This window comes from Callorhinus ursinus, unplaced genomic scaffold (genome assembly GCF_003265705.2).
Source record: "Callorhinus ursinus isolate GAN/ISIS: 27379988/994484 unplaced genomic scaffold, GSC_fseal_2.0 scaffold8, whole genome shotgun sequence".
NCBI lineage: Eukaryota > Metazoa > Chordata > Mammalia > Carnivora > Otariidae > Callorhinus > Callorhinus ursinus.
In genome coordinates this window covers 27,404,817-27,430,201 of record NW_027397070.1, presented here as the reverse complement: position 1 = coordinate 27,430,201, position 25,385 = coordinate 27,404,817, and the positions used below count along the sequence as shown (strand labels likewise).

The 25,385-nt window shown below is 35.1% G+C and overlaps 1 protein-coding gene across 4 annotated transcripts in view; it reads left to right on the top strand.

The window, feature by feature from the left end:
- Positions 1-25,385, top strand: part of TXNDC16 (thioredoxin domain containing 16) — a 117,553-nt gene that overhangs the window by 59,493 nt on the left and 32,675 nt on the right. For all 4 annotated transcript variants that reach the window (XR_012378987.1, XM_073895225.1, XM_073895224.1 and 1 more), the window contains 7 exons: positions 5,346-5,512; positions 5,955-6,015; positions 10,364-10,484; positions 14,107-14,250; positions 14,744-14,803; positions 17,185-17,353; positions 17,685-17,821. Coding sequence is in view for 3 of the 4 variants with exons in the window: in XM_073895225.1 (XP_073751326.1) it covers positions 5,346-5,512; positions 5,955-6,015; positions 10,364-10,484; positions 14,107-14,250; positions 14,744-14,803; positions 17,185-17,353; positions 17,685-17,821 (859 nt within the window). In the remaining variant the exon portion in view is untranslated. The remainder of the gene's footprint in view (positions 1-5,345; positions 5,513-5,954; positions 6,016-10,363; positions 10,485-14,106; positions 14,251-14,743; positions 14,804-17,184; positions 17,354-17,684; positions 17,822-25,385) is intronic.

The window sequence follows — 25,385 nt, the reverse complement described above, 5'->3', positions numbered from 1 at the left end:
ATTTTGAGTTATTTTGTATTTGGTGTAAGATGAAAATTCATCTTGATTCTTTTGCATGTGAATATCTAGTTTTCCCAGCACCATTTGTTGAAGACTCTGTTACCCATCGTGTAGCCTCTGTGTCCTTTTCAAAGATATTTGACCACATATGCGAGAGCTTATTTCTGGGCTCTTTGTTCTCTTCTCTTAGTCTGTGTCTGTCTTTATGCCAGTACTGCACTGTTTTGATTGCTCTATGTTTTGAAATCTGGAGTCGTGATACCTCCAGCTTTATTCTTCCTCATGTTGTTTTGGTTATTTGGTGTCCCTTGAGATTTCTTATGAATTTTAGGATTTTTTTTCCCCTATTTCTGCAAAAGTGCCATTGGAATTTTGCTAGGGATTGCATTGAGTTTGTAGGTGGCTTTGGGTAGTATGGACATTTTAACAATATTAAATCTAATCCAAGAACATGAATGGATGTCTTCACATTTATTTGTGTCTTTAATTTCTTTCAGCAATGTTTTGTAGCCTTCAATGTATAAGTTTTCTTTCTTGGTTAAGCTTATTCCTAAATATTTTATTCTTTTTGATGCTATTATAAATGGGATTATTTTCTTAGTTTCCTTTTAGGAGAGTTCCTTGTTAGTGCATAAAAACACAATTGACTTTTCAGTGTTGATTTTATATCCTGCAACTTTGTTGAATTCATTCATTATTCTGACTATTTTTTGTGGAATTTTTAGGTTTTCTACATACAAGATCATGTCATCTGTGAACAGAGATAATTTTGCTTTTTCTTTTCCAATTTGTATGCTTTTTATTTGTTTATTTTTTGCTTAGTTGCTCTGACTACAGCTTCCAGTACTATGTTGAATAGAAGTGGCAATAGTGGGCATCCTTGCTTTGTTCCTGATCTTAGAGGAAAAGCTTTCAATTTTTCACTGTTGAGTATGATGTTGTGACCTTTTCATATATGACGTTTATTATGTTGAGGTAAATTTTATCCTGTTCTTAGTTTGTTGAATGTTTTTATTGTGAAAGTGTATTGAATTTTGTCAAATACTTTTTCTTCATCAATTGAGAGGATGATGTGATTTTTGTCCTTTGTCCTGTTAATGTAGTATATTATTACATTGATTTTGAACCATCCTTGCATCCTAGGGATAAATTATACTTGGTCATGAGCTTAATTTTTTCTAATGTCCTGTTGAATTCAGTTTAAAAGTACTTTGTTGAGGATATTTGCATCAATATTCATCAGGGATATTGGTCTGTAGTTTTTTGGTAATATCTTTGTCTGGCTTTGGTATCAGAGTAATGTTGGCTTCATACAATGAGTTTGGGAGTGTTCCCTACTCTTCATTTTTTGGGAAGAGTTTGAGAAGGATTAGCATCAGTTCTTCGTTAAATGTTTGTTAGAATTCTCCATTGATGCCATGTGGGCCTGGGTTTTTCTTTGTTGGGAGGTTTTTGATTACTGATTCAATCTCCTTATTATATATCTATTTACATTTTCTATTTCTACATGATTCAGTCTTGGGAGGTTGTATGTGTCTGGGAATTTATCCTGTCTTCTAGTTTATCTAATTTATAAGTGTACAGTAGTTAATAGCAGTCTGTTATAATTCTTTTTTCCTTGATATCCTTTTTTGAAAATTAATTTCTAAGTTAATTTAATAGTAATTTATGAATTTTAGAAAAATATTGGTGGGGCACCTGGGTGGCTCAGCTGGTTGGGCATCTGACTATTGATTTCGGCTCAGGTCATGATCTCAGGGTCATGAAATTGAGCCCCATGTTGGGCTCTGCGCTCAGCTTGGAGTCTGCTTGTCCCTCCTCTGTGCCTCCCCTTGCTCTCTCTCTCTCAAATAAATAAATAAGATCTTAAAAAAAAATATTGGTAATCCCCCACAATGCAAGAGTGTTTTTGTTGCTTTTGTATATTCTATCAATTTATATATATAATCTATATTTTACATAAAATATATAAAAGTTTTTTTAATTTAATTTAATTTTTGTGCCTATCCGGTGGAGTCTATGTCCCCTCTCCTTGAAGCTGATTGGGCCTCTGTGACTGTCTTGACCAATAGAATAGGGCTGAAGTGATGATGTGTGACTTTTGACGTCTGTCACAAGATGCCTTGCACTTCTCCTTTGCTCTTTTTGGTTGCTCATTCTTGAAACTCGGGTACCTTGGTGTCAGACTAAATCTGAGGAGAAGCTTGGTGAAGAAGAATTGAGGCCCCTAGCCTACAGCCCTGACTGATCTCATATAGTCGGCATCAGATTACAAGCCAGTGAAGGAGCCATCTTTTTTTTTCTTTTAAAGATTTTGTTTATTTGTCAGAGAGAGTGCACGAGCACACAAGCAGGGGGAGTGACAGGTAGAGGGAGAAGCAGGCTCCCTCTGGAGCAAGGAGCCTGATGCAGGACTCGATCCCAGGACCCTGGGATCATGACCTGAGTCGAAGGCAGATGCCTAACCAGCTGAGCCACCCAGGCATCCCGAATGAGCCATCTTTAAAGCAGACCTTCTGCCTCCCGTCCAGAGGCCCTCCTAATGCTTCGTGGATCAGAGATGAACTTGCAGATATACAAACAAAATAAGTGATTCTTGTTATTTTAAGCTATCAGGTTTTAGAGTACTTTGCGACACACACAATGATAGATGCTTAGAAAACACCCTTCAAGTCATCTCATCTGTTTCTATGGCATTAACTACACTGATTCTCAGATCTGAACTTTCAGGTCAAATTTTTCTTTGGACTTCCTGACCCATATATCTAACTACTAATTAGATGTATTTCTCATATCTCTAACTACTAATTAGGTGTATCTCTCCTTAAGCTCAATATGTCCAACATCAGTGTGTTGTCCTTCTCCACCATCTGTTCTTTCTCCATTATCTTGGTTAATTTACTATCCAGTCATTCATAGCAGAAACCCAGGAAATCATTCTCAATTCCTGCGTCTCCCTGCATCTAATTTTACATTTTAAATATCTTTTGAATTCTTCATTCTAACAGCCAGTGCCTTAATCGAGGTTTTCACCGTCTTTCATGTTCTATTTTAGTAGTAGTAACTGATCTGGTCTCTCCCCCCCCCCCCCCATTTTTTTCACTCCCTTGAAATTCATACTTGCCATTGCTGGCAGAATAATATTTTTAAACACACATTATAATATTTCTTACAATTTCAAAATGGTTTCAATTCATTTACAGAAGAAAGCCCCACTTTCTTAGGAGGAAATAAAGGTTTTTAATGATTTGGTTCCTTGCCAGATCTCCATCCTTATTGCTTATTCCTCATTTTCACTTTTTAATGCTGAATTACTGATTGTTCTCCAAGTACACAAAGAAGGAACCAGGTCTTCCTGTTCCTTCAGGCTGTTCTACGCATTCAAGTTTGGTATAATTCAGTTTGATGTGGTTGTAGGACTGAGGTCCCCACTTTCTTGCTGCTCATTGGCTGGTGTTGCTCCTAGCTCGTACAGGCTGTTCTCAGGTCCTAGACATAGGGCCTTCTCCAAAAATTGCAGCTTCCTCCTTCAGAGCCAGCAGGACAATCTCACTGCATTGTGTTGACAGTCTTCTATAATGTAATCTAATCAAGGGAATGGCTCTCCTAGGGATTGGGATTATACAAGATTTGTGCACCAGGAATCTTGGGAACCATTTTGGAATTCAGCCTACCATGGGTAAATATTAATTTTTCTCTAGAAACTTTGAGGATTAACAAAAATTCTCAATAATTGCAAAGCTTGCAAGAAAGCATCTTCCTGTGGTATCTACTTTTATCCACTATTTGGTTACTCAGTGGCTCTTTCAGTCTGGCAATTCATGTTCCTTCAGTCATGAGAAGCTTCTGTGTTTATTTCAGCGATGATTTCTTCCTTCTATTTTCTCCCTTTTCTCTTTCTGGGACTCCTAGTTGGACACTGGACCTCTTTAACCTGTCCTTCACCTTTATTACATTTTCTCCTATTTTCTATCTTTTGCTGTACTTACTTTCTGGCAGATGTGTTCAATTTTAACTTTTATTTTGTTACGGATGCAGTATCTTCCCATTACCTGGAGCTTATCGGTGGTGATTTTCTGAATCTGCTTCCTGAATAGTCTATGTTTTCTCCATGTTATCTGTTTTTTCAGGTTTCTATCTTTTATGTTAGAGGCTTCCCTCAGATCTGTGTTACTCCTTGGATATGTGTTTGTGATTTAGTATATGAACCTAAAAACCTGATTGGAAATTCTGGGACTGTAGTTGAGACTTGTTAATTCTGAGCTCTGTAGGGTGATTGGACCTGGGCTGCTTTTTGGTGAACCCTAATGTCAGTATCCTCAGGCTTTTTCTTGGGCTTACAGTTCTCAGAAAAGGATCTTCCCTTCTGCCCAGAGGACAGAAGTCTGGCTGCTTTTATTCTGGGAACTGAGTGGGTAGGGAGTTGGGGGCGTCTTAGCATTTGGTTACTTAATCCCCCCACTTTTGGCATGGTATTCACACTCTGAGATTTTTCTGAAGTCCCCCCAGATTTCTTCTGGTGTGAGGGAGGAACAGTTGCCTAAACTCATGGAGTTGGGAGGGGAATCTCAAGATCTAACCCCTCCAAAGCTTTTACCTATTCCTCCTTATTTCAGAGCCTTCCTGCCGCTGCCCTCCAGTATTTCTGTCCTGGTTCCAGAGATACCAGGCACTGACAGGTCCTGCGCAGTTTTAGGGATGCTGCAGTTAAAATTGAATTGTTTCTTAGCTTTCTCTCTCATGGCTTACGGTTTTGCTTTGTTAGATTCTCCTAAGTCAGTTATTATTCTGTTCTTCAGCTTCCAAAAAAATGTTTGCCTTTTCTCTTTTCCTTTCTTCACATATATGTATGTTTATCTCCTTAAAAAAAATCTTCCTGCTATAGTTTTCCTGGGATTTCTGGAGGGAGTAAAATTAGATGTATATATTCAAACTGCTGTCCTAACTCAGATGTTCCTCACTGTTTTCTAATGTGTCATTAAATTCTTATACAAAAGAATTTATTCCTGTTATTCTATTTCATTTGAAATATCTCTTTATCAGTACCACACTGTTTTATTAATTGTTTTTTAAAAATTTCTTTATAATATGCTTATTCCTTGTGGTTGTAATTTCATGTTTAACTCTTTGTAAATGTGTTTTATAATGCTTAAACTATATAGGTACATTGGGAGGATTAACCTTAGGAAATAATGAGGTCATTTCTGTTAATATTGGATTTATTTCACAGACTTGTATTTTTTTTTTTACTCATGACTTTATTAATAAGAATTAGAGTTTAAATCCAAATGTTGGAACCCTCTTCTCACACAGTGAAGACCTTTTGTTCTTTTTTTAAAATGAAGACTGAAGTTGCTGAAGACCCTCAACAGGTTTCAACTGTTCATCTCCAACTAGGATTACCACTGGTTTTTATTGTTAGTCAGCAAGCGACGTATGAAGCTGATAGGAGGACTGCAGAATGGGTTGCTTGGCGTCTTCTGGGGAAAGCAGGAGTTCTACTCTTGTTAAGGTATCTTGAACATTAAATATTCACTGTATTTAGCAAAACACTAGAGTTTTTCTCTTTTTAAAATATGGTAATATATTCACTTGTAAATAAACTTAGATCTCTAGTAAATTCTAGTATTAGTAAATTCTAATAAATTTACTCTAGTAAATTCTAATAGAACCAGTTGCTAAGCTAAAGTCTGTACATTAATTATTAACTTGATTAAAATTTAGACCTTTAAACTTTGCTAAATGAAGATGAAGATGGAGACTGGAGCATCTAGTCTGTATTTATGTCTAAAATTTCTCAGACTTACTAAATTGTAATCTTTTTTCATAAATTGTTTTTATGTAAGAACTTAAAGTTCTTAGTGTAAGAACTTAAAGTTCTCTTTTATGTTGACATCCTGGATGACTATTCTTCAGATTAGCCATATAAAACATTTATTTCCATTTTGAAAAAGGGACTCTTTGGAAGTGGACATCCCTCAGCATGCTAATGTGGTCTTCAGAAGAGCAGAAGAGGTTAGTCATTTGATGTATTGCTCTACAATGTCTGCTTATTTAAAGAAAGTTAATACGTGTGGTCATAAAATAATATATGCTTATTACAGAAAAGAAATTCTGTAAATTGCCACTAGTCAAAGATTATTGCTGTTAACATTTTGGTGTTCTTTTTTTTTTTCCCATTTGTTAGTCTCTTTTCTCATGTTCATATATATATATTTTATTTTATTTTATTTTTTTAAAGATTTTATTTATTTATTCATGAGATAGAGAGAGAGAGAGAGAGAAGCAGAGGGAGAAGCAGGCTCCCAAGGAGCAGGGAGCCTGATGTGGAACTCGATCCCAGGACCCTGGGATCATGACCTGAGCCGAAGGCAGACGCTTAACCATCTGAGCCACCCAGGCGCCCCATATATATATATATTTTAAAGAAAATTAGGATCGTGCTATATATCCTACTTTTCGTCTAAAATTATATTTAATTACTTGCTATTGTGCCATGATGCCTGCCTTTGTACCCTGTTTTGAATATCACTGGTTCTTTCCTTTGGCTAAATTTCTGGAGGTGAAGTTTGTCAAAGGAAATGGGGTTTTTTAAGGCTGTTAGAATACATTGTCAAATTGCCCTCCAGAAACCAGCAAGGTTTGGAATTCCTTGCTGCTCATACATCTTGCCACTACTGAACATTACCATCTTAAAAAAAAAATCTTCTTTATCGACAAAGTTCCTATTTTAATTTGCATATTTTTGATTACTGGTGATGTTGAACATTTTTAAAAGGCTTATTTCCTATTTGCTTTTGTAAATTTCTGTTAATGTTCTTTTTTTCTTATATTTTTCTTAAAATTTTTCTTAATTATTGAGAACTCATTAATTCTGCACATTTCAAAATATTATATAAATATGCTAAACGATTGATGTGTTTTTGAACTGCCAGTTTTTTTTATTATGTTTATCACCATACATTACCTCATTAGTTTTTGATGTAGTGTTCCATGATTCATTGTTTGCGTATAACACCCAGTGCTCCATGCAGTACGTGCCCTCTTTAATACCCATCACCAGGCTAACCCATCCCCCCACCTCCTCCCCTCTAGAACCCTCAGTTTGTTTTTCAGAGTCCATCATCTCTCATGTGAACTGCCAGTTTTTAAAAACATTTTTTTTAAATTCACCTAAGTGATCTCTGCACCCAACATGGGGCTCAAACTCATGATCCTGAGATCAAGAATTGGGTGCTCTACTGACTGAGCCAGCCAGGGGCCCCTGAACTGCCAGACAATTTAAACTTAAATTCTCTTGCCTAGGACTATGGCATGAATACTGGGTCAAAGGTCAGAAGACTTGGATTCTGTTCCTTCTGGTTCTGGAACCAGATTAATGAATTAACTTCTCCAAGCTCAGTTTTCTCATTTGTGAACTATTCATAAAACCTTCCCTTCTAACTTACAAGAAATTTATAAGACAAAATAGGAAAATACTTTGAAAACTGTAGTATTGTTCAAATGTGTATTGTTCAAATGGGGCTAGTATGCTCTGCTTTTTGGCTAAGTCATGGAAAGAGTACTTTCTGAAGCTCTGAAGTTTTTGCCCTCATGGAGCTAATATACTAGTGGCAGGAGACAAATACAAAACCAGTATAGCTAGAATGTCAGATGGTGTTAAGGACAATGGAAAAAAAAAATCAAGGTAAGGTGAGAGAGTAGTTTCGGAAGATCTCACTGATTAGTAACAATAAAGTAAAGGAATATGCCTGTGGATATGTGGGGAAAGAGTGTTTTAGGCTGAGAGGATGCACATGCAGAAGCCCTGAGGGGAAGAATTGTTTGTGTTTTAGCATAGTATTATGAGGAATAGTATTAATGCTTAGGATCTTTCTTAGTATCTAAGTTTTTTTTTTTTTTAAGTTTTTTTTTATTTGACAGAGAGAGACACAGCGAGAGAGGAACACAGCAGGGGGAGTGGGAGAGGGAGAAGCAGGCTTCCTGCCGAGCAGGGAGCCCCATGTGGGGCCCGATTCCAGGACCCTGGATCATGACCTGAGCTGAAGGCAGATGCTTAATGACTGAGCCACCCAGGTGCCCCAGTATCTAAGTTTTTAAAAGCCCTTTTTAGTTGCTTTCTTCAGTTTTTTTTTATATGAAATCAAACAAACTGAAAAGTAGAAAAATAGAATGAACAACCATATACTTACTACCTAGATTCAACAATTAATATTTTATATTTGCTTCACCTATAATTTTTTTCTAAAGCATTCCAGAGAATGTTAGCTATCATGACATTTACAGATTCGTAAATAGCCAGCATGAATCTCTAAAAATTACTGTTCTTCTTTGTACAATCACAATTTTATTATCACACTTAACAAAATTAACAGGAATTTGTTTTATCATAGCCTAATCTCATACCCAGTTCATATTCAAATTTTTTCATCTAAAATTATTTTCTATAGGTGTTTTTTATGAACCAAAATTTAGTTAAGGATTAACTAAATGAATTGCATTTGGTGTGTTTCTTAAATGTCTCGATGTCTTAAAACTCCCTCTCCTTCTCTCCCATGATAGTGCCTTTTAGATAAATGGGCCAGGTTTTCCATATTCTGGATTTGTCTGTTTCCTTTGCTTTTGTCTGCCTTGCTCCTCTGTTCCCTTATGTTTTCTAAAAACTGGAAGTTAGATTGCCTAGCTCCATTAAACGTTTTGGGTAAGAATACTTAACAGTGCTGGCTTATTGGTATTTTATCTTATTCTAACATGGATGATATCTGGTTTTCTCACTTAATGATGCCACATTTGATTACTGAATTAAGGTGGAGACAGTTAATTCTCTCCATCATAAGATGCATTTCCCTTATCCAATTAGCAGATAAACTGTAGGTAGAAATGCAAATAAAACCACAAGCGATACCAATACGCACCTCCTGAATGGCTAAAAATTTAAGAAGTAACAATTCCAAGTGTTTTTAAGAAGGTAGAGTTACAAGAACTTATTTGGAGTGAAAATTAGTACAATGAAAATTGGAAAAATATTTGGCAGTGCTTCCTGAAGCTGAGGCTATCTATATATATATCATGTGAATGAGCAATTTCACTCCTAAGCATTGCCCAACAGAAATGTGTATATACACGTGCACTAAAAGACAGCTATGGTAATGTTCATAGCAGTTAGTATTATAATGGTCCGAAGCTGGAAATAACACATGTCCATGAGCAATAGAATGGATAAACACATACATACATACGGTACATACTAGTATATTCATATAATGAATACATCATTGAAAAAGAATAAACTGCTTTTAAATGTAACATGGATAAACCTCACAAATAGTGTTGATCAAAAGAAGTGGTCACAAGAAGAGTACAAGCTGTATATAGTTCTATTATATAAATTCAAAAACTGGCAAAATTTATAGATGGTGATGAAAGTCAGAATAGTGGTTACCTTTGGGGGAGGGTAATGACAGGAAGAGGGAAGAAGATGGCCTCTCGGTGTGCTGGTAATGTTCTGTATCTTAACCTGTGTGGGGGTTATATAAGTGTTATCAGCTCTGTAAAAATTCATCAAACTATACACTTACAATTTGTGTTCTTTCCTGTGTGGATGTTGTATTTGAATAAAAAAGTTTACTACCACAATATGTATGTATACTTCAAACAAATTTGGTTTGACTTTAATCACTCTACCTTTTAACTCCGTTATTATTTCCACAGAAGTAAAAAGTTGCTCACTTTGAATGTAATATTAAAAAGATGAATATGTGATATCAGTACAAACACACTTACAGTTATTTTATAGCTTTATTCTCATGTATAGTTACAGTCAGGAATGATTTACTGAAATAACCTAGTGGCCTAAAATTTCATGTTTTTAAGATGTGATAGTTGGGTATTAGTAAAAGAAATTATAACGGAATAATCTCAGTGGGCTAGATTTGGTATTCTTAAAATACCTGGCAACAGATTGTAGTTTTATTTTAGTGGAATTATTGTAGGATGAGATATTATTTTGAATATTTCTATGGAATATCAAAATAATTTTGATGGCCCTATTCGCAATTAAGTTTTATATTGAAGTGGGACATGCAGTTATGTGTGAAATGTTGCAGACTTCAGTGTAATGCAATTATGTCAAGCAAGTGAGACTCAGTTCTTTTTTGCCTTTTTTTTTTTTCATTAGTACATACTATTTTATATAAGTATGCTTTGGATACTTTTCATAATGATTATGGAATTTCCTTTTTTTGTCTTTTAAAACTGAAGTTCAAAGATTTAGTTTCATTTTAATATCAAACAAGTAAAACATTTTTATTAAAATGCTTTGGTATATTTTTAGTCATGATTTTAAAAATGAATGTATTTCTAGGGAGTGCCAGTGGAATTTTTGGTCTTACATGATGTTGATTTAATTATATCCTGTGTGGAAAGTAATATGCACATTGAAGAAATACAAGAAGACGAAGATGACATGGAAAGTTCAGATATGGGTAATACATTTTGTGATGCTCCTTTCCCCTCCACCCCCCATTCCTGCTCGGCACCCATGAGGTCAGTGAAATTTCAGTGAATTAACTTTCTCATAGAATGTTTTGACATTCAAGACTATGAAAATACCTGGAGAAACCTATTTTGAATGACATTTTATCAAGTTGATTTGGTGGAAAAGGTAAGGATGCTGTATTTTGTCGAATGTGATACCTCTCATAGTTACATGCCAGGCTTCTAGCTTTCCACATCTGTGCCTTTATCTTCTAAATCAGTTCTTCCAGCCCTCCTGGTCTACTCCATGTTTAGAAATGACTCAGGAGTCACACAGGGTATTTTATTTTTATTTTTCCTATTAGGAAATGAAATTCTAATAAGTATTGTTGGATTTGTAGTTGTAAATAAATTTGATGACAGTTTGGGAGTAAACTTCAATAACATTTAAAACCTTTTTAACACATTATAGTTCTTTTTATTGTACTTATTGCTTATGTTTTTTAAGTATTCTATAGTTTCAAGGCTATTCTCCTACACATTATTTACTTTGGTTGAGTTAGCTGATGTCACCTTCACTTTGTAGATGAAGAATCTGTGTTTTAGCAGGATTAAGGGATCTACCCAAAGTCAAACAAATGGCATGTGGTAGAGCCTGGACCAAAACTTATTAAGCATTCTGACTTGAAATCTTATGTATTATCATTATTGTTACTGACACTTCTTCATAACATTAATCCTGTCCTGTAACTGCTCACTTGCTTTTCTCTCTTCTACGCTAGTGTATAATATCTCTAAAGCAAGGATTATGTCTTGTTCATTTTTGCATTGCATTTACTATATACTTGAATGTTTTACATAGTACTATTATGAGTGCCAAGAAGGGAGTAATTTACATATTCTTTTTGTGAGGTCCATTCATTATTTTGATCAGAATCGATATTATAAATTTAATAGGGGCTCTGAGATTTAATGGTTCCCAGTGACCAGTTTTTTGGTTTGAGCTATGTTCTAGCTCTTTTCTAATATGCAGAGGTTGGAACTGCTCGTGGTTTAAGCCAGAGTTCTCTATAGCATTGTCATTACATAGACCTGTGTTCTGGTCTCTTTCTCCCAGCTCTGTTTTCTATCATCGTTCATAGATTCCATCCTCCAGTCAAGGGAATCGCCCCTGTGTCAGCTTAGTGAGATTCCTGTTCTCAGTGGGAGTTGCTTGTTTCAAGATTTCCTTGTTGCCACATCCCCTTAATTTGCCCTGTGGTGCGGCCTTCTCTTTCTTCTCTGCCTGTCTTCTCTCCCAGCCTAGTTCTAGGATTCCTTTTACAGCTTTCCCTTTTGTTTCTTGTTTTGTTGTGGGTTTTGTGTTGTTTTGTTTTGTTTTGGTCTTAACTTTCTATGTCTGTAATCCATATTGGCCCATAATAGTGTATGTAGTCATGTCCATATACATAATCCCCCCACCTTGTTTTGTTCCCATTTGTATAGGAAAAATATACAGTATAGGAAAGAGTTTGTTACCATGTGAGAGCACAACGCAAATAAAAATGTCCTTCAAAGGAAATGGGCACAGAATGAATCAGAGTAAAATGGACTAATTCTACAAAAGGATGATATGGAAAAAATATTACACATGTGTGGCTTAAAAGGACGTGTGTATATCTTGATGAATAGGTAAAAGAGCTAAAGAGTGGATCAATTTAGAAGTGAGGGTAGCTTATTGAGAGAGAGAGAATAGGAAAGAGGGGAAAGCAAGTTTTGGAAGAAGAGGACCAGAATGGATGGGAAACAAGAAAGGACTGGAAGGAAAACGAAAATATGTGAATAAGAAGGAACAAATACAGTAAATAGGAAAATAGGCCTTTATTAATTTTGGTATTGGAGTTGAAACTTGTTAGTATCATAGAATGTGGTGTTTTAAAGTTCCTTTAAGTTAGTATAGTGCAACTCTTATGTTTCAGATTTGAACACTGAGGCCCATAGAGTTATGTGACCCACTAGAGTCACAAAGCTGAAACCTGTGGAGATGCACTGTAATTCAGATCTGGTATTTTATTTTATATATTAGAAATCAGATAAAAATAATACTTTCATTTTTAAATTGTCTTCCTCCATTCTTTTCTTTGTAATGTGTTATTATAAAGAATTATGAACTTAGCATAAAGTAGACAGGATAATAGAACAAATCTCCTGGTATCCATTACCTGGCCCCACCCAGCTACAATCAACCCATGGCTATCCTGTTCTAGTCACTGCTATTGTTGCAAATCCCAAATAGGTAGTTCCATCCAAAAAGATTTCCCTGTGTATTTCAGAAATATAAGGATTCTCCTTTTAAAATGAACATAATGAGCTCTGGGTGTTTTATGCAACTGATGAATCACTGAATTCTACCTCTGAAACTAATAATAGAATATATGTTAATTAAATTGAATTTAAATAAAAAATTTAAAAAATAAAAATAAAAAATAAAATGAGCATAACTGGGGTGCCTGGGTGACTTAGTCCGTTAAGTGTCCAATTCTTGATTTTGGCTCAGGTCATGATCTCAGGGTCATGAGATCAAGTCCTATGTCGGGCTCCGTGCTGAGCATGAAACCTGTTTGGGATTGTCTCTTCTCCCCGCCAACCCAGGCTTGTGCTTGCTTGCTCACTCTCTTTCTCTCTAAAAAAAAACCAAAAAAAAGAACTCCCAAAGCCCCCCCCCCAAAAAACAAAAAAACAAAACCAAAAAAACCTCTCCAAACCCTCATAATTATTGCTATTATTACATCTCAAAAACTAACAGTACTCTTTAATATTATCAGTGTTTGCATTTCCATTTGCATGCTCCTTCATGCCACTGTGCCTTTGCACATGCTATTCCCTTTGCTCTGTATGCCTCCACTGCCTACCTAAGTTTCATTTTCTTTTAATATTCAGCTAGTGTGAACTCTTCTAGGAAACTTTAATTGTCTCTCTAATCAAGTCAGATGTCCCTTCAGTGTTACCATATAATCTGTACAGACTTCCAACAGAATATTTACAAATGCAAAAAAAAATTTTTTTTAACCCCATACATGGATGGATGGATGGATAAACGGATGGGTCCACTGGTTGGTTAGTTGGTCTAAGTTAACGATAGGTTTTTACATATTCAGAATCCACATAACTTGATGTACTTAGAATAAAATCTAAAATTCTTGGCTCATATGGCTCTTTATGATCGAGCTATTGCCTAGTCTAGAGTTTTGTCATGCCATTTACTCCTTCATTGCATCTTGTTTTAGCCAAATTTGCCTTCCTTCAGTACGTAGTATATGCTAAGCTCTTTTATATCTTAGAGACTTTGTATATGTTTTTCTTTTTGCCTAAGACATTTTTTTTTTTTAATTTTGGATTCTCTAGCTGGAAGGCTTTGGCTCTCCCAATCTGAATTTCCCTATTACAATCTCTCATGTACCATTTTCTTTCCTTAAACTGACATAATTTATAACTATGTGTTTATTCAGTGATGAGTTTATTGTCTGACTTTTCTGTAAATAGGAGCTCCATGTGGTCAGGGACTGTGTCCATCACAGTGGTTGTCATACAGTGGAATTTGTATTTATATAAGTTATGTATTTATATACACATTATTTTTGAACATTTTAGATATTCAAGATGATGAAGTGGCAGAAACTGTTTACAGAGATAGGAAGAGACGGTTACCTTTGGAACTCACGGTAGAACTAACAGAAGAGACGTTTAATGCGACAGTAGTGGCTTCTGATAGCATAGTGCTTTTCTATGCTGGTTGTGAGTATGAGCCTTTAGAGGAGGGACTATTACGTATTAGAGGATTTAAAGTTGGTGGATTTTATTTTTGCGTTCTGTATATTGCATGTGGTAGAATGACATAGCTTTTGCACTGTCCCAAGTAGACTGCATATATTGAAAGATTTACTAATTTAGAAAAGTTATTAATTCAAGCTAATGTTTTTAATATATTAACAGTTCTTTTTTTAAAATATGTTAACAATTCTTAGGAATCTATAGGACATATATTGCTTTTGCCTTCAAATAATAGCCCTTCAACTATATCCCTTGCAGTCTGAGTGCAGAAAATTAGTTGCATTTAGAATCCTCTTGAATGTTTGCACAATATTGAGTACTGTATATTAAAATATTTCTTATGAGGAATAACAATTTTAGGAAACCCTATAAATCTATATGTTTGTTAATGTATAGGTATGGATGCTTTGGAGATGTGCATATTACAATATCTGTTGAATTTTTTATTTTAATGTAGGGCAAGCAGTATCCATGGCATTTCTGCAATCCTATATAGATTTGGCAATTAAATTGAAAGGTATGTAATATGGTATGCATGCTTATTTTCTTGATTCTAAGCTATAGCTATTTGTAAAGCCATATCATACTAAAGATGTAGAAAACCACAGAAAATTTCACGTTATTATATTTGTGTCTCCAACTTTATGTTAATGAACCATGAGTTTCAGAAATGCTCAGAAGCATTCATCTTGGTTCTTTTCATGGAACTGTCTTCAGTAGAAAGTAGAGAGCCTATGTATAAAGTACTTATGGCCCTGCAGTTAATCCAGTAATCTTTTTGGCTGAATTCATTCAGCAAACATTTATTGAGTGCCTACTCTGAGCTAGTTACTATTAAATATTATTAAATAAATACTAAATACACTTAAACAAAAATGTGACAGAAAAGACCCAGTCTCACAGTCTAACCAAAGATCTAAGATCTCAGTGTTCTTAAAGCTATCCAGTTAGCTCCTTATGGATTGGGATATTTCTTAATAGCCAAGATCTTTTAACTGTTCTATGAAAACCTGATCCAGGGGTAGGTAAATAATCCAAGGAATAGACTTGAACTCAAAATATCTATGCCATCATTCTAGCAAAGACGTATGGAGAGGTAGGGAGGCACGTTAGTAAGAGAGAGATAGGGATGAATTAGGATAATGTTTTATAATCATTTGAATAAGACAGAATGTATCATGCTTCGTATCTGTAATACAATTTTCTCCTACTGTTTTTCTTGTTTTTTCTTAGCTATTCCAGTTAAATGGGCTTATTCTTTTAGCTACTTTAGGAATGTATCCACCATTTAGTTTTTTAGGTTCTTTAAATTTTTAGTAAGTTCTTTATGGGTAGGTAGCGTACCTTATACTTAGCTCACTGGACTTGGCATATTGCCTTACATCGTAGAATATTTGGTATTTAATAATCGTTGAATAAATGAATAAGCTAATAAGGTAGAGTTTAGTGGAAAATGTCTACTAGTGTACAACTTATTTATATACTAGGGACTTTTGTGAACTTAAATTAATTCCGGAAAGTCAATCCTAAATATAACATGTTCTATGGTAATAAAAACATCAGAGATTTTAAAACTTTTCCTCAGTTCATTTCTCAACCACATTTTATCCAACTTTTGATTACTTTATTACCCGAATGAAGAGGTGATTAAGTCTGCAGATAATGTGATTACCTAATATATATATATTTTTTAAGATTTTTATTTATTTATTTGACAGAGAGAAACACAGTGAGAGAGGGAACACAAGCAGGGGGAGAGAGAAGCAGGCTCCCTGTGGAACAGGGAGCCTGATGCGGGGCCCAATCCCAGGACTCTGGGATCATGACCCAAGCCGAAGGCAGACGTCCAATGACTGAGCCACCCAGGCGCCCCACCTAATATTTAAAAAAAAAAAAAAATCAAATCCTGTTACTCTCTTTCAGATTCTCCTTTATAGTTGCAATCTATGGAAAGATTTAAGTTTCTTCTTTTAGGTTCCCCAGTCTCATTGGCAAAAAATTAGAAGAAAGAAAAAGGAAGGGGGGAAATATAAACCATAATGAAGGAATAATTGGATAATGTCCCTGAATAATAGAATTATCCCCCCACCGATCCCATTTGTCAATACCATATGAAAATGGAAACAGATTCCCTTACATTCTTCTCTATTAATGATTGAATAAAGAGGCTCCCTGGCCCCTCAATTCAAGGACTCTGAGTTGTATGTGTTTGTAGAATAAAAAAGCAGATAACCAACCCAAGACTTGATTTCCTTTTTCATTTAGGATGTTCTTCATGAGTGACAATCCTTTTAGTAATTAGATAATCAGATAAAGGGACTGTTTCAGAAGTTCAGGGGGCTTAATATAGAAATGCATAGTATAGGTAACTCTTTTATGTCTACATTGAAGCCCATACTATAACTTTGTAAATTGGGAGAATACTGTAATGCTTCGGGCATTTAGTCCTATAACCTTTCACATTGACTTTATGGAAAAAAAGCCACTTTTCATCTAAGACGATGAAGAATATTTTATACTCAGTCACAAGGTGGCAGCAAATACCTACCTAGTACCTAGTTAGCTGTAGCTAAGAGAATTTTTTTTTTTAATCTTTAAATTAGGAACACCTTTGGAAATTCCTGCATTGATAAAGTATAGGGGATGCAATACTACAGGCATCTTAGACTCTACTGGCAGACGAGCACGCAAAAGGGACCCACAAATTGAGCAGCAAAGGAGGTGGGGGAAATGAGCCAATTGGGGAGGGGGTTGCAAAAATCAAGGGAAGAGAGTGTCCAGTGGAAGCAGTTTGTGCTCACGAGAGGTTAAAATAAGAATGGGCTGTAAAAATATTGTCAAGTCTACACAACTGAGTTTTCTACATTAATATTTATAAAGTGTGCATTTCTTGTTTAGGCACATCCAATATGCTGCTTACTAGAGTGAACTGTGCAGATTGGTCTGATTTATGTACTAAGCAAAATGTTACTGAATTTCCTGTTGTAAAGATGTATAAGGAAGGCAAGAGCCCAGTGTCTTACCCTGGAATGTTAGGAACTGAAGATCTCCTAAAATTTATCCAGCTGTAAGTATTCAGCTTCTCCCTAAGACTTAAATTTTGGGGTCTACAAACCTTCTAATTCCTATACTTTGTTGACACAGTTTGAATAGGTTAAGGAGTAATGAATTGAAATCACAGGATAAGGTGAAGAGAGCTTATTCCTTCACTTTGGGGGAGATAGAAATTGTGTTTAATGAGGGTTTTTTTTTTATTAGACTGGTATTTAGTTGTCTTTATTTTGTCAGATATCCTGTGGAATACAGTATTTGCCCATGTTAGAAGTATGTTTTATTTTTTTGCAAGCTGAAAAGTATCTTTAAAAATTAATTTTGAATATAGTTGTATATTCATTCAGCAACAGGATTTCATGCCCAGTGAACATAACATCTGTCCAAGAAGCAGAAGAATATTTAAGTGGGGAATTATATGAAGACCTGATCTCCTACTCTAGTGTGTCGGTGCTAGGACTATTTAGCCCAAACATGACAACAGGTAAGTAGTTAGGTAATAGTTAAAAACTTGATTTTTTAAAAATGAATTAACATCTGTTTCAATTATAGAGAACTCAAATTATAGAATTTTGAAAATAGAGAAATTTGAAGGAAAAAATCTAAGATTATTTAGTTGTTAAATTTTGATATAATTCCTTCCCTCTTTTTTCTGTGCACCTATGTATTGCATATTTATATATATTTTAATGTGATTGGGCTAGTACTGTGTATCTAGGTTAGTATCTTGCTGTTTTTATTTAATATTGCGTGGGTGCATTTTTTCCCTGTGATTAATATTCTTCAAAATCATCATGACTGTATATTTGGATGCATATACCATAATTTATTTAACTGTTTACCAACAAATAACATCTCTTGTTTCCCTTTTTTCTTTTTGCTATAAAGAATATTTTTATTTATGTGTCGTTGTGTGGGATTTAGGTGATTTAATGGGTATAGATTCCCAATAGGATAACTTTATATTTTCTATAAACTGTGTGTTATATGTTACTCATTTTTAAAAATGGGGTTTTAGTGCTTGTCTAATCAATTACTATGAGATTTTTATGTATTAAGGATATTAAGTTCTTGTCATTTTGTTTCAGTTATTTTCCCCCAGTTTGGTTGTTAGCTTTAATAATTTTATATCTAGCAGTTTAAAATTTGTTTTCAAATGTATTGATTTTGAGATTTATCCACTGATTTCAGTTATACAAAATCTCTATTGTCCTTATCAGTTAATATTCACTTGTATTTTCTTCTTGCTTTAATTTATATTTTCTTACACTAATTTATAGTCTTCTTGCTTTGAATATTTTTTTTAAAACTGTGATAAAATACATGTAACACAATTTACCATCTTAACCGTTTCAGCATATAGTTGCCTAGTGTCAAGTATATTTATGTTTTTGTGCTGCTAATCTCCAGAACTTTTTCATGTTTCAAAACTGAAACTCTGTGGGGTGCCTGGGTGGCTCAGTTGGTTAAGCCACTGCCTTCGGCTCAGGTCAGGATCCTGTAGTCCGGGGATCGAGTCCTGCATCAGGCTCCCTGCTCGGCAGGGAGTCTGCTTCTCCCTCTGACCCTCTTCCCTCTTGTGCTCTCTATCTCTCATTCTCTCTCTCTCAAATAAACAAATAAAATCTTAAAAAAAAACAAAACTGAAACTCTGTATCTGTTAAACAGCTATTTGCCTGTTTCCCTAGCCCCTGGAAGCCTCAATTCTACTTTGTATCTCTATGAGTTTGACTACTCTAACTACCTCCTATAAGTGGAATCATACAATATTTGTCTTTTATTGGCCGGCTTATTTCACTTAGCACAATGTCCTCAAGGTTCATCCATGTTGTATCATGTGTCAGAATTTCCTTCCTTTTAGGGGCCTCTGGGTGGCACAGTTGGTTAAGCATCTGACTCTTGGTTTCAGTTCAGGTCCTGATCTCAGGGTCTTGAGATCTGGCTCTGAGCTCAGAGAGGCATCTTCCCAAGTTTCTCTCTCTCTCTCCCTCTGCCCTTCCCTGCACTCGTTCTCATGCTCTCTCTAAAATCAATCAATCTTAAAAAAATGGAATTTCCTTCCTTTTATTTTTTTAAATTTTATTTTATTATGTTATGTTAGTCACCACATTACATCATTAGTTTTTGATGTAGTGTTCCATGATTCATTGTTTGTGAATAACACCCAGTGCTCAATTCAATACAAGGCTAAATAATATTACATTGTATGTGTGTAACATTTATCCATTCATCTGTTGATGGACACTTGGGTTGTTTTCACCTCTTGGCTATTGTGCGTAATGCTTCTGTGAACATGGGTGTACAAATATCTCTTCAGGACCCTGCTTTCAGTTCTTTTGGATGTATACCCAGAAGTGGAATTGCTGGGCCATCTAATGGTCCTATTTTTAATTTTTTGAAGAACCACCATACTGTTTTCCCTAGTGGCTGTATCATTTTATATTCCCACCTATAGTATACAAGGGTTCTGATTTCTCCACATCCTCACAAACACTTGTTATTTTCTGCTTTTTTGATAGTAGCCATCCTAATGGGTGTGAAGTTTTGATTTGATCATGGTTTTGATTTCCACTTTCCTAATAAGTAGCGATATTGAGCATCTTTTTATGTGCTGCTTGGCCACTTGTGTATCTTCTTTGGAGAAATGTCTATTCAAGTCCTATGCTCAGTTTTAAATCAGGTTGTTTAGTTGCAAAAAAAAAAAAAAAAGGAATTCTTTATTCTGGAAATTAACCCTTTATCATATATATGAATTGCATATATTTTCTTCTGTCCCATAGGATACCTTTCTACTCTGTTGATTGTGTTCTTTGATTTTTTTTTCTTTTTTAAGTCTTTAACTATTTAGATATTTTTGTGCATGGTATGAGGTTAGGGGCCAACTTTATTTTGTCTGAATAGTTAACAGTTGTCCTTTTTTTTCCTCTCTTTTTTTGATTCCACCATCACCATATTAAATCCATGTCTGTGTGTGTGTGTGTGTGTGTGTGTATGTATAATCTGTTTAAACATTTTGTTTTATTCACTTTTTTTTCCAAAAGATTTTATTTATTTCTTTGACAGAGAGAGTTAGCAAGAGCAGGAACACAAGCAGGGGGAGTGGAAGAGGGAGAAGCAGGCTTCCCGCAGAGCAGGACTCGATCCCAGGACGGGATTATGACCTGAGCCGAAGGCAGACGCTTAACGACTGAGCCACCTAGGCACCCCTGTTTTATTCACTTTTATCTCCCTGTCAATCCTAATCTATTCTTTTTTTTTTTTAAGATTTATTTATTTATTTGAGAGAGAGCGTGCAAGCAGGGGGAGGGGCAGAGGAAGAGAGAAACAAGCAGACTCTGCACTGAGCAGGGAGCCCGATGTGGGGCTCGATTCTAGGACCCTGAGATCATGACCTGAGCTGAAATCAAGAGTCAGATGCTTAACCAACTGAGCCACCCAGGCACCCCTCTAATCTATTAGTTTTATAATACATGTTGAATATATAATTAGGTCAACTCTCTTGTCTTTTATAAATTTTTTTTTTTATCTTTTTTGCCTTTTGGCTCTTCCAGGTGGACTTTAATCATTTATACATATTGTCTAAACTTATTTGTATTTCTCTTGCTTGTTTTATGCTCCACTAGTATTTCTTTAGTCTACATGGAGTATGCTTCTTTTGGTTTTATTTTCCCCAGAGCCAGAGAAGATGTTCTTTAAAAAAAAACAAACAAAAATATTTGAATCCATAAAATTAAAGACCATTTTTAATGATTTTGAGAGACTATGGACTCCAGGAAACAAACTGAGGGTTTCAGAGGGGGGGTGGGGTGGGGGGATGGGTTAGCCCGGTGATGGGTATTAAGGAGGGCACGTATTGAATGGAGCCTGGGTGTTATATGCAAACAATGAATCATGGAACACTACATCAAAAGCTAATGAAGTACTGTATGGTGACTAACATAACGTAATAAAAATAATAAAATTTTAACACATTTTTTTGAAAACAAAAACAGAAAAAATGATTTTGACTCCTATAGAAGATGAGGATGCTTTTAATTTCTTCTGTCATCTTTTTCTGTATATGGATCCCTATAGTCTCATATTATAGACTCAGATTATCATTATTGCTGAACTTTAATATTTTTGCATTATATATTTCTCTTTCAAAAATTTTTTGCACTTATTTTTCCAACATTTTATTATGAAAATTTTCAATCATAAAGCAAAGTTGAAAGATTTTATAATGAACATCCATATACCTACCATCTAGATTCTACTATTAACATTTAACTTGTACTTGATTTAGCACATACTTGTGCATCTGTCCATCCTTCCACGCATCAATTCATTCATCTTATTTTTGGTGCATTTCATATTAATGTTTTTTCATTCAGCTTTGATACAGTGCTTATAGCAATTAATTTTACTTTGTTAGTTTTACATAGCATCATATAGTGTTCTTTTAATATCATAGCTTCTCTATTTTTAGACTGTTTTTTTCTAGCTTCATAGGAATGCCTTTCAGTAAGTTGTAAAGGAAGGATACATAGGGGTTTTTTTTCTAACCAGTACTATTGCTTAGAATGTTATTCTCTTGCCTTTGCATATGGATGGCTTCTTGAATTGACTGTGTAACACAACCTTTAATGTTTTTTTCATCACATGTTAGCTGTTTGCATTTATCTAGCAAACCTGCCCCCTTACTTTTCTTTCATTTAAGATGAATTTCAAATTCTGAATAAAATTTTTTAAGGATATTTTTCTGAGAAGAGTATCCCCATATCTAGCATCATATCTCCAGATAGCGGATACTGTTCACTAGTTATTAAATTTTGCTTTCTACAAATTTCTGTCTAATAATTGTTCCCCTCTCTGTTGTCTAAGCCAAAATAACTTGAAAGAAATAATAATGTGAATGTGTGTTCTGTGGCTTCCCATTTTAGAAGGCAAAATCATAGAGGGGATCGCTTTTTCATTTGTATTCTCTTTATAAAAAATTGTGAAGTGAATGAGTCTGTGGTTTACTCCTTTGTCTTTGCCTTTCTAATGTTTTTGCTTCTACCCGTTGACTTTGTCTTCAATCTACCTCAGGTGCCTGGTGCCCTGAGGTTGTCTATTATTTACTCAGGGCTTCCTTCCAAAAAGAATTAAGGTCTTCAGATAATAAAAAGTACAAATACAGTAAAATCATTAAAACAAGAATAAGAGTTAAGCTGTAAAAAGGGATAATTGTGTAGAATATTTAGAAAACACTGTGGTTGGTCATAAAACTTAACCTTAAGCAATCTGGCAGCAATCGGAAATGAAAATGAAATTTTTGCCATCTTATCATCGTTATATAATAAATGGCAATATAAAAGTTAGGATGCTGACTCATCCACAGAAAAAACTTTTCCCTGATTGTAAATGCTGAGAGGGATTTTTCTTATATAAGAGATATAGGGAACAGTGTACTTTATGATAGTTCCATACAAATGATAAGATTTACACATAATTCTCTCTTAACAAAAGTCAAAAGTATAGGGGCACCTGGGTGGCTTGTTAAATGTCTGGTTAAGTGTCTTGATTTTGGCTCAGGTCATGATCTCAGGGTTGTGAGATAGAGCCCTGAGTGGGGCTCTGCGCTCAGCAGGGAGTCTGCTTGAGTTTCTCTCCCACTTCCTTCCCCTCTACCCCTCCCCCCACTCACGTGCATACGCACACGCTCTCTCCCTCCCAGATGAATAAATCTTTAAAAAATAAGTCAAAAGTATAATGTTAAATGACATAGAGATTGTTCTGGCATGCCAGAATGATGTAATCTGGATAGGATGCTTTTTTGTTATTTCACTAGATTGATTGATCTCAGACTTTTCAGTCAGGTATTAGATTCTCTTTTTGTTTTTGTTTGTTTTTTGCAGATATTCATGTGATAGTTACTGGACTTTCAATGTCTATTGAATGAGAAAATGTATAACAATAAAAGGCTATTATGAATTCAGTAACATTTTTATTTACATGTGTATTTTATTCATAAGAGCTAACTACTAACATTTACCAAGCACTTATTTTATATCAGATACTGATTTATTGTTCGTGTAGATTCTAATGATTTACAGATTAATGTGGATTCCACGAGGGCTGAAATGTCTCCTTTGTCCAGTGTTGTATCTGGCAGGTCTCTTTACTTGAAAGATACTTTATTAATTACAAAGGGAAAAAAAAGGTATCTTGTGGGAATAGAATTTAAAGCTCTGTAAATGTCCTGTTTCTCATTATACTTTTGCATTCCAGTTTTGGAATCCATTGCTTGAAAGAGCTATAACTATGATGGTTGCCAAGTGGAAAATTTCTGACTCCCTACCTATTCCTTCTATATACATACTAATATAGTTCACATACTACTGTATGACCCTTTCCTTTTCATTTGTTTTTCAGTATAGATGCCTGAGTCCTTAATTTTATTCAGTGGGTTATAATTGGTTGCTGTCATGCCCCTTCAGTCTGACTCTTGTGTCCTTTTGACATATCTCCATCATTCTTTGGGTATGTCCTTTTGGCACAAAATGTTCCTAGTCCCATTCCTGGAATCAGCCATTTCTCAACCAAGAGTCTAGGTTCCTTTTAGTGGGACATTGAATTTAGAAACCAAAATCTAGTGCCTGGCGTGTTCTTGCTTCTCAACTTTTGTTGGTAGAGCTAAAAAATAGATGTATGTGTAGTATGTGTATATATGTCTATAAATGTAACATGTGATAGTGGGGGAAAAGCAGTATTGCTAAATTATTCATTTTATGCAATTAAAACATGTTTATAGTTACACAACTAAGTATTGGAGGTCACCATTAATATTACATCCCAAATATATTTATTGTGATATAAGAATCCTTTTATTTAGATTAACTGATTATTTTCTTATACTTGGGGTTGCAATATATTCTGAAATATGTGTAGTTTTCACCAAGGAGGAGAGTGTGTCTGGTTTTAAATGTTCAGAGAAAAATTGAGTCTGGTTTAGTGGAAATGGTTATGTATCTAAGGTCTACAGTTTTTATTTATTTAGTTAGTTTTTGAGGTCTACAGTTTTAAATGCTTCTGTTGCACAAGTAACAAGGTATATGAACAAGTGGATTTATGAAGAACCTTTTAAAAAACATATTCATGTGGCTCAGTTGGTTAAGTGTCTGCCTTTGGCTCAGGTCATGATCTTGGGGTCCTGGGATTGAACCCCACATCGGGCTCCCTCTCAGCAGGGAGCCTGCTTCTCCCTTTCCCTCTGCTCCTCTCCCCCACTTGTGCATCTCTTTTTCTCAAATAAATAAGTAAAATCTTTTAAAAAAAAGGAAACATATGAGGAGAGAGGCTTCTATATGAGGGAATTCTATGGAAATAGTGTAATTTTCCACTGTTACTTGAAAAGAAGCTGAAACAGAGTCCATTATGTCATTGCTTTAGATAATGATCATCAATTACTAACCAGAATTTAGTTCTGTTTTTAGAAATGAAAATATAGGCACTCAGTCCTAATTGTTTACTCTTCTTCTCTCTCTTTTTTTTTTTTTTTTTTTTTGAGGGGGCAGGCAGAGAAGGAGAGGGAGAGAGAATCCTAAGCAGGCTCCATGCCCAGTGCTGAACCTGATGCAGGGCTTAATCTCACAACTCTGAAATCATGACCTGGCCTGAAATCAAGTTAGATGCTTAACTGACTGAGCCACCCAGGCATTCCTTTCTTTACTTTTCTTATGAATCTTTACTACTTTGGTGTAACACAGGCCGAAGAAAACATTTTCATGGAGTAATAGTTTCTCATTAAATTCAAGGTTATAAATGAGCTCTCAATGCTGCCTCCTGGCTGACTGTGCCACTAGTGTTTCTTAATCTTGTGGAAAGTATGCATCCTTTTTAAAGAACAAAACTTGTGGTTACCAGACAGTAACAGTGCTGATACTCACACCGTGAATACAGTACTGACTGCTTAGGTACAGATCTCTTGGGTTCAACGTGTCCAGAGTACTAGATGCTTTATGACTCAATTCTTCCATCATCGGTTTTCTGTTTGAACTGCCATGAACCTTCCATGCAGTGAGCTG